General features: G+C 32.7%; 1 protein-coding gene across 6 annotated transcripts in view; it reads left to right on the forward strand.

The window, feature by feature from the left end:
- Nucleotides 1-13,939, forward strand: part of LOC118205883 (aquaporin-3-like) — a 268,522-nt gene that overhangs the window by 117,966 nt on the left and 136,617 nt on the right. The window contains exon 1 of one of the 6 annotated variants that reach the window (XM_085818279.1): nucleotides 5,839-5,992. The exons of the other annotated variants lie outside the window; for them this stretch is intronic. Within the exon in view, the coding sequence (XP_085674405.1) occupies nucleotides 5,854-5,992 (139 nt within the window). The 5' untranslated portion in view covers nucleotides 5,839-5,853. Of the gene's footprint in view, nucleotides 1-5,838; nucleotides 5,993-13,939 lie in introns of those variants that run through there. 6 annotated transcript variants of the gene reach the window in all.

Consider the following 13,939-nt stretch of genomic DNA (forward strand, 5'->3'; position numbering starts at 1 on the left):
GCAGATTAGCTTTGACTGTACATAGATGAAGATTTCGAATTTTAGAGACAGAGCTTCTGACACTCGTATCTGCTGTTAGTTTTTCCGGCCGGCTATTTCTAAAAGTGATATAAAATGAAACTTCTCTTTATATCACTTTTAGAAATAAAGTAATTAAGTAAGTAATTTAGTAAAGTCTCGCCAGCTATTTCTAAACGTGATGTAAAGTGAAATGCTCGCCAGCTCGTTTTAAATTTACGGTTTGGTTTGGTTTAATTAATTATGGCAAAGCACACTAGGGCTATCTGCCTCAGGGGAGGGATGCCTTCGTGGAGGACTTTCTAAGGGAAACTGGCTCGTATACACGTTACACATGGGGAAAACCACGAAAACGCCCATGCAACCAGCCTGTTCGCGGGATTCGAACCTCGGACCGAACTACCAGTGTTCAGCGACTTTACCGCTCGGCCGCTGGTGGGCTTTAAATTTACGCCCCGGCAAAATAAGTAAGCCAGCTTATTCTAATGAATATATAGTCTTAGAACTACGTTATCAGGTTTTGAACTGAGTTTTCTGTTATTGCTTAACTTAAACAGTGATGATGTCCCTGTAGCAAAAGTCATGCATTATATTCCGTTCAGATTAAAATAATGAAGTAATTTTAGACTTTCCTTAGCGCTACTCTGTGAATTGTTAAGAGGTAGCGATAACTCTCTACCTTATCTAGTACGGTCTGTAGTTTTCAGGTATAATAGCAACAATTTAACGGCTTAAATTGTTCATAAAACTGTTATTTTAAATATTTCTATATCTTCGATATAAGTTTTGCAAACTATAATATACTTTTTAAATTTCAAGATACATATTGTGCAGAATTTAATACATCATTTGTCCTTCTGAAGTAACGAGACCTAGGTTATAGTTTCTCGAAATGCACTGAATTTTTCTATGAAGCCAGGAAATTTATAAACACCAGTTTTGCTGGATTCTTTTTGATTGCTATTACATCAATATCCAGACTATAAGACTTGCGTTTAAAAGCTATTGTAACAATTAATGTCAGAGGGTTATTTGTAATGTGTTTCAGTGAAAACCAAGCCTTCATATTAGTTTGTTGTATAACATTGTGATTATTTAGTTCATGATTTATTAATAACCCAAACTAACGGAGAATATTATTAAAAAATACAAAAACTGCTTTGCCGTGACATGAGCCATGAACTGATGTACCTCAAAGGCAACAATTTCCTAAAACCAACTGGGTCAAAATAACATTTTTGACCAATATGTCGCTAATAGTTGTCAGCTCACCGTTTTCGTTCAGCATTGGGTGTGGTCTACCGGTTATTTAGGGGCAATCAGTTTCAAGGCAAATACAGTCTTTAAGTAGACGCGATTATGCATACAGAAAATGCCTTGCGTGTGTAAGTATCGACAGCAATAAACCTTCTTTCAGTCACGTAAAAACGAGTTTTATTACTGTAATAAATTACGATACATTAATGACTGATCAGGTGTTTGAAAGCTAAGGTTTCAATATCAGTTAATAGTGTTTTGACCTTGAAACTGTACTAAAACAGTCTGTTGTTTTATTTGACTAGAATAATTTAAAATGTATTGTAGTTTCGAAATTTTTAGAACAATATACTCTTGAGTAAGCATTTTTTTAAAATTTCCAATTAACGAGAACTTGATTTTAAATGAAACCGTTTGCTTGGGTTTTATTTTTATATTGTTATTCTTAAATTATATTTCACTTTCATTTTATGTTTTGCTAACTAACTCGATATAACTCTTTACTTCTTTCTTAACAGAAATGGCAAATATTTTAAAAACCAATTACAGATTTATTGCTAAATGAGACTGGAAACATTCAATTGTACATCAAATTAGTTCAGTGTTAAACTTATTCCGATAAGTAATCGATCTAGTTTTTAAAAATTGTTAAATATCAAAAGAAAGCAAGTCTAATCTAGTAGCTAACTTTCTAATTTACGAATTGCAAAATGAAAAGAATGTTCTTTCACTACTGTCTCTTATCCTATTCAGACGAGGGTTTATTTAAATGGAATGTTCGTTAATAATTTCTTGTATTGCCATTCAGTGAAGCGAAAAGTATAGATATAATTAGATGTTAAATAAAAAATTTCTCTTCTTTTAAAAATTAAGTTCTCTCTCCCCTCTGCGAAAAACATATGATGATAAAAATTACCCAGATCGCATATTACAAATTTTTCTCTCCCCTCAATTTTTTTAAACTTTATTCTCTGTAGCAAAGTTTTTTACTTATTTGTCTTATGATTGATTTCTGTCACATCTCTTCTATTCTTCCACCTGTAGAAACTGACGAAATAATCGGCTTAGCAATAATCACAGTAATAAATACACTGGTGTGCAAAAATTAAGGACGAGATGGTTTTTTTCAATATAACTTTGTACAAAAACTTTCCAAATCAACACATTTAATACCGTAAGATCCCCAATACGTAAGGACATGAGTAATGTAAGCAACACTTACTAAAACAGAAATCAGAGGGATAAAAAGAAGCTTTATTGAAAAGTAGAATGGAGCGCAATGCGACTGAAGGCCGAAACATCCCTGTGATGGGTGTCCAGCAAGAAACATCCGGTCTTTAATAGGGGATATGATCTCCCCTGACTGCTAGGCAGGTTTCACAGCGTCTGCCCATGCTGAGAATGAGGGTGTCAATGAGTTGTTGAGGCATTGCTGCCCATTCGTCTCGCAGCGCCAATCGAAGCTCCGGAATCGTTACTGGTGGTAAGGTACGAGCTGCCAAGCGTCTGCCTAGAAAATCATATACATGTTCGATGGGATTGAGATCCGGAGATCGTGCCGGCCAATCCATACGTTCAATATCCTCACTCTCTAAGAGCTGTTCGGCAGCTACTGTGCGATGACATGGTGCATTGTCGTCCATGAAAAGGAACTGCGGATCCATAGTGCTTCTAAAAAGACGCACATATGGAAGAAGAATCTTGTTACAATAACGGGTCCCGTTGACTGAACCTGCGTCGAAGATGTGAAGGTCTGTACGACTACCAAGCATGATGCCTCCGCAAACGAGAACACCGCCACCTCCATACCTGTCCCTTTCAATGATGTTCGAGGGATGATTGCGGCTTCCCCGCTCTCTCCAGATGAGTATGCGATGAGAATCGCTACTCAGACTGAATCTGCTCTCATCTGTAAAGAGTACTCGTCCCCATTCATTGTCTCTCCAATTCCGGTGTTCCCGGCACCACAGAGAACGCCTTCTCCGATGGGCAGGCGTTAGAGGTACACACCGTACAGGGCGTCGTGTAAACAGACCACCACCGTGCAGTCTTCTGGCCACGGTAAAACGCGATATCGGTCGTCCAGTCGCCTGTGTCGTGTGTCTAGCATATTCTCCCGCTGTCTGCCGCCTGTTTCTTCTGGCCTGTAAGTCAATATACCGGTCATCTGCGGGTGTGGTTCCTCGTGGACGACCACTACTAAACCCCCGGATAGCTGTTCCTGTAGTTTGAAATTGTCTCAAAGTCGTGAAACGATGCTGTGAGCAATTCCGAACTCTGCAGCCACACTTGTCACACTGCGGCCTTCCTCCAACTTCCCAATGATTCAAGCTCGGGTAAAAGCATCCAGATGTCGTCTAACAGATTGATTATTCGCCATTTCTCGCTGAGGCAGCAACTCGGTGTGATTTTAACTGCTATACGGCGTGAAATCTCTTTGCCAGAAATACTGATCTTACACAGACAACATGCTTTATACTACTCAGACACTCCCCCATTACGTCTACCTGCATATCTGCGCATGTGCTACCGTACATCACCTTACTTAATCTCCTGATTGGTCTTTCTGTCCGCTCTGCCTCTTCGTTCAGCTGATATGCTAATTTTTCGACTTCGTCCTTAATTTCTGCACACCAGTGTAGTTTGAATATATTTAGAAAAATTAGCGATGCTTTCTTATAGTTGGCAACAGGAATTAAAATTCAAAAACTAGACGTAAGCAGTTTTCTATTAGTATTTTTCATTTTGTATTTTGTGTGTCGTATGTGTAGATAGTCACAATGACATAGTAACTTATGATAAATTAATGTTGACTATTATCATTTTAAATTAAAAAATTCGAGTTTTTGTTAATTCATTTGCTGTCAGGCTCATTTACGTTGCTCATTTACTGCCATTACATGTCATTATGTCATTCATGCTGTTGAACAGCTCATTAATTAGTTAATAAAATGGAATGAAATATAGTTAGGTAATGAACATCAGGAATATTGTAATGGAATTAATAAATTTCGAAGTTTTTATTTGTAATATTTTCTACGAGTTTTTTTTAAAAAAAGTAGGGTTTTTTTTTTTCCCCCATGTAGAGGGAAGGACGTATAATTTTTTTATTTAGGTGACAGCAGACATAGGCATGGCCACGGAAAAAGGGTACCTGTGTATAGGCCTAACGCTGTGTAACACTGGTAAATAAAGTTCGCACCAAATAAGAACATATTATTTGATTTCAATGATACCTCATCCCATCAGGGGACGTAACAGCAAAGAGACTGGTCAGGAGAATCACGTAATGGCAAGGAATCAGGAGAATGGCGGAAAGCATGACGCTTAGCTATTTATGTATGGGGGGGGGAGAGTACTGGTACTAGCAGGCTTTCCCATGGAAGTAGGAAGGGACTTCCTACTTCCTACCTGCATGGGCTTTCCGGAGGGGGAGGTAGAAAGAGAAATTTTCAGAAAGCATACAATTTGTAAAGAATAGGCTGAAAAAGGGAAAGGGATAGGAGGAAATTTTCAAGGAAATAATTTTTTAATGAATTACTGAAAATTAATGTAAATGAATTGTCTCATTATTGTCATTTTCATTGACTTCCGCTAACATTTACACAAAAAATCTAACCATTGAAATTATAACATTAAATTATTTTTTACCGTTTTAAAATATTTCATTAAGTACGGAAATATCTGCATTATTTTTAACATTTGTTACATTATTAGTTTTACTTCTTACCATTTTTATCATATCAATTAAACAAAGTACACGATTCGACAACAAAGGACGGGGCCGGTGCAGCGCAAGGGAAAACCTCAATGCGATATGCCCTTCCCTCAACAGTTACGACAAATTGACTTTTAAATTCATTCTTTATTAGAGTGCCCTTGTCCATATTTCACGCACCTCGGATTAAGATAGCACATCTCTAAACAATGATGCCATAACTGACAGCAGGAAGTATACGAAAACAAATTAACATTTACCCATAAGGTAAAATAATAATTTAAATTCATCCGGTTTTTGAAAGCTAATTAATAAATGCAATTTATTTGCTTACTATATAATTAAGCTTCAGAGTCCTTTAAAGCTCACAGTTTGACAGTTCTTCAAGGTTTAGTTTGCTACTTCTTCTAGTATACTTATAAAATTGTTGTTCTTGTAAAATACTAGTAAAATTCTAATTATATGTTAAATAAAAAACTTCTCTTCTTTTAAAAATTAAGTTCTCTCTCCCCTCTGCGAAAAACATATGATGATAAAAATTACCCAGATCGCATATTACTAATTTTTCTCTCTCCTCAATTTTTTGAAACTTTTTTCCTGTAGCAAAGTTTTTTACTTATTCGTGTTATGATTGATTTCTGTCACATCTCTTCTATTCTTCCACTTGTAGAAACTGACGAAATAATCGGCTTAGCAATAATCACAGTAATAAATAGTTTGAATATATTTAGAGAAATTAGCGATGCTTTCTTATAGTTGGCAACAGGAATTAAAATTCAAAAACTAGACGTAAGCAGTTTTCTATTAGTATTTTTCATTTTGTATTTTGTGTGTCGTATGTACCAAATTACAAGCAACAAATGGAAGAATATGAAGCAGTATTAGATGAAGGACAGAATACTTCTCCTCGTAGTAAACTCGATGCATCAACTGCTCGAATTTCCAACGACACTTCGTTTGCTGTTGTTGATGGAAATCATGAGGAAAAACAAAATATTAGTAAGTCATCAGTTCAATTTCTGTTTTCACGGTTTTCAAATAAGTTTATAAATCTTGACGATATTGAAAGTTTGATTTCTAAATTTGATGGTAATACATTTAATTCGGTTAAAAAATTCATTGAAAACTTTGAAGATGTATCTAATTTGTTAAAACTAAATGAATTACAGAAACTGATATTCGTCAAAAGATCTTTAACTGGCAAAGCAAAATTCTTCGTTGAAAGCGAAACGAAAATTAATTCGTGGAATGCATTTAAGGCATTATTAGTAAATGAATATGGTGTTCAGTATAACTCTGCTTAGTTACATGAATTATTATCAAAACGTAAAATGCAGGAAAAAGAATTTCTATATGAATATTTTTTGGTAATTAAAAATCTACGTTTTAAAGGTAATATTGAAAACGCCACTTTAATTGAATATGTTATTATTGGTATAAACGATTTTACACTTAGTAAAGCTATTACTTACGGTTGTAAAACTTGACAGAATTTCACAAAAAACTTAAGATATATGAAAAAATTAAATTAGATTACGATAAGAATAAAGCCGTTAAGCCTAATTCTAAAACAAGAGGCGACTATTTTGAAAGTAAAATAAAAACAAATATTCGTTGCTATAACTGTGGAAATCTTAGTCATGTGGAAATTTCTGCAATAGTAAGAGAAAGAGAAAATAAAAAAAGAAAATCTCAAAGGTCTCAGATTTTAGATTTCGTCCAAAGAAGCGTTTTTTAACATTTTATGCCTTACATTTATTTATTAAATATCCCATTCTTCGCACTTAAACCATAAAATTCAGTTCTACAGCAATATCACAAGATAGTTTTTAAATGAGCATATCTTTAGGATTTCTGATACAAAGACTCGCGCGCTGGAGATAAAAATGTTTCTCCTGTACAACGTTGCCATTGCTCGCTTTGAAATCCTTGAGTTTCTTAATCAAAAATTTGTTGAAGTTTTACAAAATATGAAATCGGTTATAAAACAAATTCCAAATTTCAAATTTGGGCTTCCACATGCCCATATTCGTAGGAGGATTACATCATTCAAAATTCGATGGCTCTATGTACTGTTGTTTTATCACAATGCGATAAATATACATACATTTATGCGGATTTTTCATTATTTAATTTCTTCAAATGTAATGCAGAACTCTATCATTTGGTGGCAACAGTTTGAAAAGTGGAACGGACATTTATAGCGAACCAAGGTAAAAATAATAGTCCTTCAGAGACAAAGCCCCTTTGGACTAATAAGACAAATGTAAAAGATTTTTGGAGGAGTGAATCATATATTTGTAAAGAAGCAGTTAAATGATATGCATAAAACTGTATTGATAGATAATATAGAAGTAAAAGCTCTCATTGATATAGGTAGTGATATAAATACAGTATGGGAAAATATTTATAAAGTAATTGGTTCACTTAGTATTAGGTCTTCCAATTTGATTCACGTAGGCTTTGATAAAAATAAAATAACTTTATATTATTATTTTCTATCATTATCAATCCATGATCGACAAAATCTGCTTGAAAACTGACAAGAGTGATCTTATTTTTCTTTAGTTCATTTACCTCAAGAGCTTTAAATAAAGCAGACTCGATTTATTTTTTCATCAATTTGGAGGTAACTAAATAGATCATCTTCCCGATATCCTAAGTGAAATCTGTTTCCTATTCTGACATAAGCGGTATGAGGGAGATCAAGCCATGTCCGTCCTATTATTAGATCAACTGTTGTGCATTATCAGGAACATGATATATATTTATGCCTTGGCCTTTTACATTAGCAACTTCGATATCGGCTTTAATCATTCCTATAGAGGTCATTGCAAGCATCCTTTGATTTTCAAAACCATATAATTCATTTACTGCAGGCTCGGGTTTCACTTTAAGTTTCTAAGTAACCTTAAGAGATAACAAGAACTCACGTATCAAGTAAAGCCTGTATTTAATGAAAATTATTCACTTATTATTATTAAAATGTATAGTATACCTTTCAATCGTATTTCATCTGAATATTTTAAAAATAAAATAAATAGATGAAGCACAATTGAAATGTATATTGGTACGATGCAGAGAACGTCTGTTGTGTTATGTATGTTTACGAATAAGTTACATATAGGTTACTAAATAACGAGTACGATTTAACTTTAAATAAATATCTGTTTGTTTTTTGAAATCGTCTTTTGAGTGATTAATTTAACTACAAAAGAAAGCTAACACACCTTCGTATTATTAGCTCAAAGGGCGTTAGCCTAGAGGGATTTCGTTTTGGCATTTTGCGTCGAAAACTTTAAATGTCCGTTTCACTTTGTAAATTGTTGTCCCCAAATATTGTCGCCCTGTTTTATATTTAAAGAAATTAAATAATGAAGAATCTGCATAAATGTATGTATGGTTCTCGCATTGTGATAAAGCAACGGTACCTAGAGCCAACAAATTTTGAATAACGTAATCCTCCATCGAATATGGGCATCTGAAAGCCCTAATTTGGAATTTGAAATTTGTTTTATTATCGATTTCATATTTTGTAACCCATTAACGAATTTCTGATTAGCAAACTCAAGGATTTCAAAGCGAGCTATGGCAACGTTGTACAGAAAATACATTTTTATCTCCAGCGCGCGAGACTGTGTATCCAAAATTCTAAAGGTAAGCTCAATTTAAAATTATTTTGCGATATTGCTGTTATGGTTTAAGAGCGAAGAACATGATATTTAATAAAAATAACACACAAACCGTTTAAATGGCCCTTTGGGCGTAATGCAAAATCTGAAAGCTGTCAGATTTTTTCTTTCTTTTCTTTTATTGAATAGGATTTAAACGAGGATTATGGAGCATTTCCTTGCATATTTAAAATTTTCCTTTTACATATCTTTACAGAAAGTTAAATTTTAATCTCTCATTGTTTTCCGCGAATCCCACGATGCTGCTGTTACTAATTCAAGGAAAGCAGACATTGTAAGCAGCATAGTAAGATTAAGATAAAATGTCTGCTTGCGGTTAACTTGCTGAAAAAATCAGAGCAAACACTGAATTTTAGTCTAGTTAATTTCTATAATTTACTTTTCATTTTTAGGCTAACGCATTACTTCGTAATCCTATAAAATCTAGCTGTTAATCCTACTACTTGAACTTTACTACTATGCTGGTCTTTTTCCAGATATTTTGGAGGGTTATTGCAATCACAGAACAGGACACAGATACACGAAATAAGAGCAGAAATATGTAAATAATAATAAATATTTAGTCAAACATTTTGTCAGTTTTACAAACTTACAAAGTACAAATAATCACAAAAAAGAACTTCTGTCATTCTCAGTCAAACCATATGTAAAAACTAGATGCTATGTAGAATGCAATATATCTCGAGGTTCTTTAGTCTAGAATCCTATGTTTTTTCATAATTGCGTAATCCATAAAAATCACTATGCTTGAAATAAATATTATTAACCAGCATTGAAATGCTCGCGTGAAAATTATGTAATGAAAATAGCGCATAAGTTGTGTTTTGAATAATTAAGAATTTTCTATGTTGCAAATATGTATAACATTCCATGTGACATTAATATGTGATAAAATAGTATCACAGAAAGATTTTTTTAAATCTTAAAACAAATCTTACACTGAATAACATGTTTAGGTTACGAGACTATACATAATAAAATTCAATAATTCCTTGTTCCCTCTTTAAAGGGTTAACCTCTTCGCTTCCAGCTTATTATATGTGGCACGCTTCAGCTCCTCTTCCTGGGCCAATTGTATCAAACGTGATACTCGAAGGAAACGTTGCTGGTTGCCCAACGTATCATACTTCTTAACACTAAGGCGGAAGTTCCTGTTTATTTCAAATTTTAATGCATATAAAATATGTCAGAACGCTGCGAAAACTCATTTAATGAAATTTCTTGAGTGTTAGTCTTGTTAGTCCAAAGAAGCTTTATCCATGAGGGAGTGTTATTTTCGTTTTGCGATTTTGCGTTAAATCACTATAAATGTCCGTTTCACTTTTCAAACTGTCGCCACCAAATATTATCGCCCTGCATTATATTTGAAGAAATTAAATAATGAAGAATCTGCATAAATGTATGTATGTTTCTCGCATTGTGATAAAACAACGCTACCTACAGCCATCGAATTTTGAATGACGTAATCCTACTGCGAATAGTGACATCTAGAAGGCCAAATTTGAAATTTGTTTCATATTTTATAAAACCTTAACGAATTTTTGATTAGCAAACTCAAGGATTTCAAAGCGAGCAATGGCAACATTGTACAGAAGAAACATTTTTATCTCCAGCGCGAGATAAAAATGTTTGCTCTCCAGCGTGAGACTGTGTATCGGAAATTCTAAAGACATGCCCATTTAAAAATTATTTTGCGATGTTGCTCTTGAAATGTATTTTATGGTTTAAGTGCGAAGAACATGATATTTAATAAATAAAGGTAACACACAAAATGTTAATAAAACGCCCCTTTGGACGTAATTTAAAATCTGAAACCTTTCAGATTTTCTTTTTTCTTCTTTCTATTCCTTTTTTTTGTTATGAATATTTTTTATTATTTTATTTTACAAATGTAAAACGCAGTGTGTTTAACAGGCTTTCAAAATTTATAAATATGTCATGCAGTTCAAGCGGCTTAAACTTATGTATGTAACTATAGCAGCATGATATAATAGGTACTGATACTTAAACTCTTAAGTTGTTTACTTCATTACTGTACGTGAATAATTCAAATATGTAAATATGATATTTATCACTAATATCGCACATTAACTTATTTTGAATTTTCGTTCTAATTGATGTTTATATTATAAAAAATAACCATTGAAATAACATATGCAAGAATTCAAATATTTCTATGAAAAGCGAATTGTTTCGAGGAAAGGAATAATTTTTGCATGTTAGGTTTAATTCCGAAACGTGTCGGTGCATATAGTGACGTTTAGCACTCAAGGTCACGAGCGCGTTGGGGAACTTCATTGTCTCAACGTCAGGACTACTACATTTTAATTTAAGCACTACTATAAAAGCATTAATTTTTTCATAGCAAGAAAGGCCAAAAACCAGCTATACCTTCATCAAGATGAAGATGTTACCATTTATACCTTGAGAATAAACAAGTGGGGATGTGGTAATTCCTTATAAGCTAACAAAATTTGTTATTATATTAGTCATTTTAAGACACATTGCATCATGCTCAATGTTTAATCACTTTTCAAGATGGGAAAAAACATAAATTTATCAGGATATGTCCTCCACGCCTTCCCTTTTTTTTAATTCTTAAAATAACTCTCTTAAATATTCATGAGTTCAAACTCCGGTTGATTAGAAAAGGTAGGTGTTTCATTTTACCACGCTCATCTGAATTTTAAAAAGTTTATAAGCAACCTTCAGTCCCATAATATGAGTAAATATAAATCTGGAGATTAGTTTTGAAGTCAAATAAAAATTTCCCTGCCTTTTCATTGCAAATGTCTCTGACAAAGCGAGAAAATAAGTTTAGTCAAAACAAAACGCTGATAGTATGCCGTAATCTATTCACTTAAAATACACTTAGTACGTAGGCAACGGTGAAAAATGCACCCAATTTCTCCACGGTGTGGTAGTGTGTTGTCTCCAAGCGATGTACGTTGGAGGAAATATTTTCTATTTAAAATGTGATTCACGTTTCCTTCAACGCCTCTTCGGCCTTTAAAAGGGTCAAGTTCAGGGAATTCGTTTCACCTATATAGTAGTTTCTAAAGAGAAAGAGAAATCGAGAACAGTTTGTTTTTTCTTATAAAAATACTTGCTCTCTTTTCTTAAAGATTGTTTTTAAAATAGAAAAAGGATTCAAGGTAAAAAAAAAAAATATTTGCGCAAGATTATAATGTACTCCAAAATGTCATTCATTTATTTTACACCAATCATTAGTACTTTTAACTGGATGATTCATCATAATAATAAATTTGTAATAAGTTGCCTGATTTACTACCCCATGCAGCCGAACATTTGCATTTCATTGTCTGAATTTATTTTTTATTTATTTCATATGTCTGAATTTAAAGAATTTTTGGCATTTTTCCACATCCATAGATGATATTTTTTCATCACACAATTTCATATTTTATAACATCCTGAACTACAGGAATTTCTCTTTCAAACGAAATGTGTTTCCTTTCTGTATTTAGAAAATTCGAGCCTTTTAAGATTTTTAGAAAAAAAAAAATGTCTAAATCTGAACAAACTGCGAAAACTAATTTTAAATTGCGGAATATAATGAACTAATTATTGCAGAAAAATCTATATTACATCATAGATACTCGTCACTCCAATATAAGACCCAAATTTTAAGAAATAAAAATGTAGGCGGATACTTAATAAGAATAGGGTTACTATTAGAATTCATTTGATTCTAATTAGACCGAAAAATAAGCTGTCTTATACGATAATCGTCTCTTGTGATTTATTAAGTATTCAAACAGCGTAATTTTACTACCTAATATGATAATTAAGCTCTTTCCTCCTATTCTGCAATTTCGTTTATCAAGTTATTCGATTATAAGAATCCTACCAAATTTTAGGACGGAAAATACACCAAGGAAAGGTGTCTTACATAAATTCTGCGATCATATATATGTTACCATCAATGTAACAAAAACCGGCATTTTATAGCATACCTAGGCATCTTGTAGAATGCCTGGCGTTCTCAGGCAAAATAGGAAATATGAGAATTATTAAATATTTTCCTTGGGTATTTTGTATAATACCTAGGTATTTCATAGAATGTCAAATGCTATTTAGGCAATGTATTGAAAAAGTCATGATAAGGCTATTATTTAAAAGGTGTGCATTCCACAAAAAGCCGAATGTTATTTTGGAAAAAAAATAATGATAATACCATTAAAAAACTTTTATTTAAAATATGCAAAGAAAATTTTAAATTGTACGGAGCAAAATTTAAGTCTTTTTTACTAAAGGAAATAATATATGAAAATTCATCGTATGTATGGAATTATGGAATGAATGTATTAAGGGTATTGATAATCTATGAATGTATTATTCGAAATTAATCGGAGATGTACTTCATACTTTGCCTGGTTTGGCATTTTGCATTCTATAGAATACCTAGGAAATGTATGAAATGATAACTGTTCGAAGCACTGCCGGTCAGTTTTCAGCATCTATAAAATGCGTAGATATTCCATAAAATACCGGCTTTCATACATTGCCGCTATCTACATATATTAGACTTTTTATGAAAATTTTAACATCCTCATGAAATAATAAAAATATTATACGTTATTCAAAAAGCAGTAACAATTTTATGGAAAGAATAAAGGAATTTTAATGTAAAAATAATGACAGATTGTTTTAAAAAAGCTCTAGTGAGGGAGGAAGATTTGAATGGAATAACCACTTTTGCTATATTTCTGAACCTATACAAGGCAAATTTAGATTACAAAAATTGCAGTAATCCAACTAAAATAATCGCACCTTTATCTAATTTAAATATCAGCGCTCAGTATGGCTTTATTCTTAAACGGCAAAATCATCTAAATTTCGTTTTATTGCTTAATTTTAAAAAATCATTACCGCTTTTTCTATTATTTATTTAATATTTATATTTTTATTGTTTCATGAGGATGATAAAAAGTTTTTATAAAAATTTTTAATATTTTAATTAATCTTGTTGCTTTAGTGCAAATTAATTTTTTTTCTTGAAATTTCACGTAAAAGATTCTAATGCTCGAAAACATATCTACAATTAGAAATTCTTGCATTTCAGAACTTGAAAGCATGCAACTTTGCATGCATAATCTTTGTTCTCACTAGCTAAGAGTTACTCAAAAGACACTTTTGTAATTCGAAGTATACCGATGGTAACGAAAATAAAGCTCGGTTAAAGACTTAAATTACGGCGCATATTTGAGAAGTGAATAAATTAAAGGCAGGT

This window comes from Stegodyphus dumicola, chromosome 6, assembly GCF_044657685.1.
Source record: "Stegodyphus dumicola isolate Sdum_Otavi_A_Nest chromosome 6, ASM4465768v1".
Classification (NCBI taxonomy): Eukaryota; Metazoa; Arthropoda; class Arachnida; order Araneae; family Eresidae; genus Stegodyphus; species Stegodyphus dumicola.